A 3820-nucleotide genomic window follows, 5' to 3' on the forward strand; every position below is an offset into this window, starting at 1 on the left:
AAAAAATAATTGAATTCTTGACAACAAACTTATGTAGGATATTACAACAGGAAAAATGAATCGCATCAATGTCACATATCAACCTTTCCATTATTTTGTGAGAAACCTGAAATAAATTAAAAATAAAAACTGGCTGAAAACATTATTCAGCTGCTAGTCTGCTACTTTCATTATGTCTTCCCATGTTACCAGTTTCTCCCTGGGTTTGTTTCTTAAACTCCCAAGCCGCCTTTCTTCAGAATCTATTTTTTCCCAGGCACTAAATGGTAGAACTCTAACATTACGATCATCCAGCACCTGGAGGAGACCCTCTCTGCCAGGCTTGGGCAAGCTAGCTGAGGACGCCACTAATCCTCGCTCAACGTCTTCCGATATACTTGCGACCTGTCATGTAAGCCAGTTTAATTCGCTAAGATAGTATTTTCAGTTGTAACAGTTTGTATAACAAAGATGCTTCACATGCAAAAGACCACTTACAGTTTCTTCAGCGCAATAGTGGTTTGTGCCAATGATTCCTGTTGGTCCTCTCTTTAACCATCCGCATACATACAAACCCTTCTCAAGAACTGGAGGATCTTTTTGCGCATCACTTATAACTCGACCTTTAATGTTTGGAACAATACCTAAAAATACAAAAGTATTCGAATAAATTAGGCTCTCGAAACATATGTTATCTGAGTTTAGAATCATTGTGATGCAGGGATGGTCAAATGAGTAATAGATTCATTAAAATTCGTATTTGATTTGTCCTTGTCGTCTCTGAAGTTCAAAGTCTAAAATATGAACTAGTACACAAACCTCTACCACTGAAAACAAAACAAAAATCATATGCAAGCTTTAAGAGTCCTAGTAAAATATGAATGCAACATACCTTTTTTATGATCAAAGGGTAAGCCATCAACTGGTAATGATTTATACCCAATGCTCTTTAGCACCGACCTATGAGAGGTGAGCACATTCCACAGTAATAAGGATTTCATTTTGAACATTTGTGTTCACAATGAACGAAAAGGATAACACTACTTTAAAGTGGCAGAAAAAAGGTCAATTAAGGCCCGTTTGTTTCATATACTCAAACTCAAATCATTGCTTTTGCTACAGTGTTTTTCTCTAAAAAAATTTTGAATTTCAAATGTCAGAATCAAGAATCATGATTTGAGTATACCTTCCAAACGGGCCCTTAATCCGCTTTTGCACAAAGAAACATGAACTTTCCTTTCCTCAATAGGGGGTTGCATCGCATGACATGATTTACAACATAAAAATCATGTGTTTGACCTACATCTAAATTTTTAAAATGACAACTCCCGTTTGATTAAAAGCTATGAAGAATCAAAGCTAAAGATGCAGAAGGTACCCGCATCCAAGGTCTTCATATTGATTGGTGCCTATAGCTATCTGTTTTCCAGGTTCAACACCTACAAGTTGAATAAATGATAAGTGCCAACAAAAGAAAACAATCAGACATTTTAATTTATCGATCTATTTCTTAAAAAACTACAAGAACGGCTTATGATTCAGAGTTAAAGTATGACCTCATTCATTCTTTTTTACAATTATTTAGTGTTAAATCTTAAATGTATCACTAAGTTATGAACTATAGTACATGATTCTCCATATTAGATAACACCATAGTGCTTTGCAAGATAAATGAAACAATTAAATCACAAGTGTTAGTACAGGGCAAGTACCTTGAAGAGCCGTCTTCTCAAGGCGGACACCAGAAACATAGCCACTTCTCTCATGTGATTCGAAAAACCTATCAGGTTTCCTGAAGAAAACAAAGTGTAGCTCACGTTGACCATACAGGGCAAGTACCTTGAAGAGCCGTCTTCTCAAGGCGGACACCAGAAACATAGCCACTTCTCTCATGTGATTCAAAAAACCTATCAGGTTTCCTGAAGAAAACAAAGTGTAGCTCACGTTGACCTGAACTAGGGTGCGAAGGTCCTGAGGTGGCTGCCTTAGTAAGCAACTCATAAACCCTTCTTTGAATCCGATTATTCTTCAGCTCTTCCTTACAAAAGACATCACACGTGGATAACATAAGTGGAAAGAAAATATAAAAATGTATAAACACAAATATATAAATGAAAAGCACAATTAGCATGCCTGCATTTAAATATAACACTAATATAAGATGCAGGGGAGCAGAGGAGATAAGATCTCAATAGCATGTACCTCATCGATTGGGGTTTTAACAAGATCTTTCTGTAGGTGAACATACAGATCTCTAATACCTGAAAAAATAAGCATACTCCATAGATTAATATCTTTTTCTGGGTCAGATGAGAAAATTCACTAGCATACCAAAAATATCGACTGATTAACGTTAGAGAGGCTGACAAGATACTAAAATTACCAAGAACTTCACGCAGCTCTTTAGTAGTACAGGCTGCTTGAACAGGTCCTCGTCTACCAACCAAATACACCTTCCTAAAATAGAAAAAGTTCCAATAAGATTTGAAAACCACAATCCTAAAGACAGAAAATAATGTATCTGGTTATCACAAAGTTGCAAGAGAAGAAAAACCTTATGTTGCTCTCCTCGAGAGCAGCCAAAGCATGACTCGAAATGTCAGTTGTGGCCAATTCTGTTGGTGGTCTTAAAAGAATGCGTGCAACATCGAGAGCTACATTTCCCTGAAAGTAAAAGTAGCAATCTGACATCAAGAAAATTCTCACTTTATAATTTCTCATCTAAGAACTCATACCTCAGTAAATTTCAACAGTTTTGAGCATGCATAATTAAAGCATGCATAGTTACCAGTTCCTAGTTCTATAACACGTGAGAACAAGAAACCATGGACAAAATTTACAACCTTCCCATAACAATCTATTAATACTGCGGATACCTGACCAAGAATTACAGCTGTATCAGTGCTCTTCAAGTCCGGGTTGAGGCATCTGCAATCTGGATGACCATTATACCACCAAACAAATTCTCTAGCCGATTGAATCCCTAACAAATCCTAAATATATCAAGACCAAAAAGCAAGAAAACAAACATGTGGTAAACTACCAGAAGCTCCAAATCAATTTGCAAAATAATTAGATGATAATAAAAGCATTTTACTGAACATTTAAGAAGAAACGCAAGTGCATCAAGCACAAAGTTCACTAAACATACTTCTCCTGGAATGCCAAGAACTCGATCACTTTCTGCACCATAGGCAAGCACAACCTGCTCGGACACAAATTAAGTTGGTCAGATAAGTGGGAACCAAAATGCCAAAGCCAAAAAAACCATTTTAAGCTAGAAGCTGACCACATCATACAGCTCGCGGAGCTCGGCAAGAGAAATGGACGATCCAAGAGTTACATTACCGAAAAACGAGCAGCGTTGGTGCTGCGCAACCCGCGAAAACTGGTTGACCACAACCTGTTGCAAGTTTTCTGATAAACTAAGCTAAATTAAGAGAATTATTTTGCAAGATAACACATAACAGAAACCAAATTGAATAAGCCCCAAGCTATCCAAACCCAAAAAATGAAGCCCCAAATGAAAACAATGAACTTCAAAGGTTCCTAATATATATATATATATATATATATATCATCTGAAAATGATTGTGACCTTGGTTTCTGGATGATCAGGAGCTACGCCAGAGCGGACTAATCCAAAAGGCGTCGGCAAGCGATCAACAATGTCAACTTCTGCTTCTTGGTGCGCTTTCAGCATCTGATAGTCACATTCAAATTTCAATCAAAGATCGTCACACGATTATAAATAGTATCTAGTTTTCTATCATTCAACCTTTAATTTTCTCGGCAACCAAACAAGTATCCATATTGATAGAGTAGAGAGAGAGAGAGAGAG

The 3820-nt window shown here is 37.0% G+C and overlaps 1 protein-coding gene across 1 annotated transcript; it reads right to left on the reverse strand.

The window, feature by feature from the left end:
- Positions 1-21: 21 nt before the first annotated feature.
- On the reverse strand, positions 22-3682 carry LOC21384088 (NADPH:adrenodoxin oxidoreductase, mitochondrial). The gene is made up of 12 exons (XM_024161514.1): positions 3578-3682; positions 3269-3382; positions 3131-3184; positions 2856-2972; positions 2534-2643; positions 2363-2436; positions 2182-2240; positions 1819-2017; positions 1358-1418; positions 872-939; positions 478-623; positions 22-384 (listed from the first exon to the last, which is right to left on the reverse strand). Exons 1-12 carry the CDS (start codon positions 3680-3682, stop codon positions 154-156), a joined length of 1338 nt encoding a protein of 445 aa, XP_024017282.1. The 3' UTR covers positions 22-153.
- Between the last annotated feature and the right edge of the window lie 138 nt (positions 3683-3820).

The sequence above is a fragment of the Morus notabilis genome, unplaced genomic scaffold (assembly GCF_000414095.1).
Source record: "Morus notabilis unplaced genomic scaffold, ASM41409v2 Scaffold10434, whole genome shotgun sequence".
Lineage (NCBI taxonomy): Eukaryota > Viridiplantae > Streptophyta > Magnoliopsida > Rosales > Moraceae > Morus > Morus notabilis.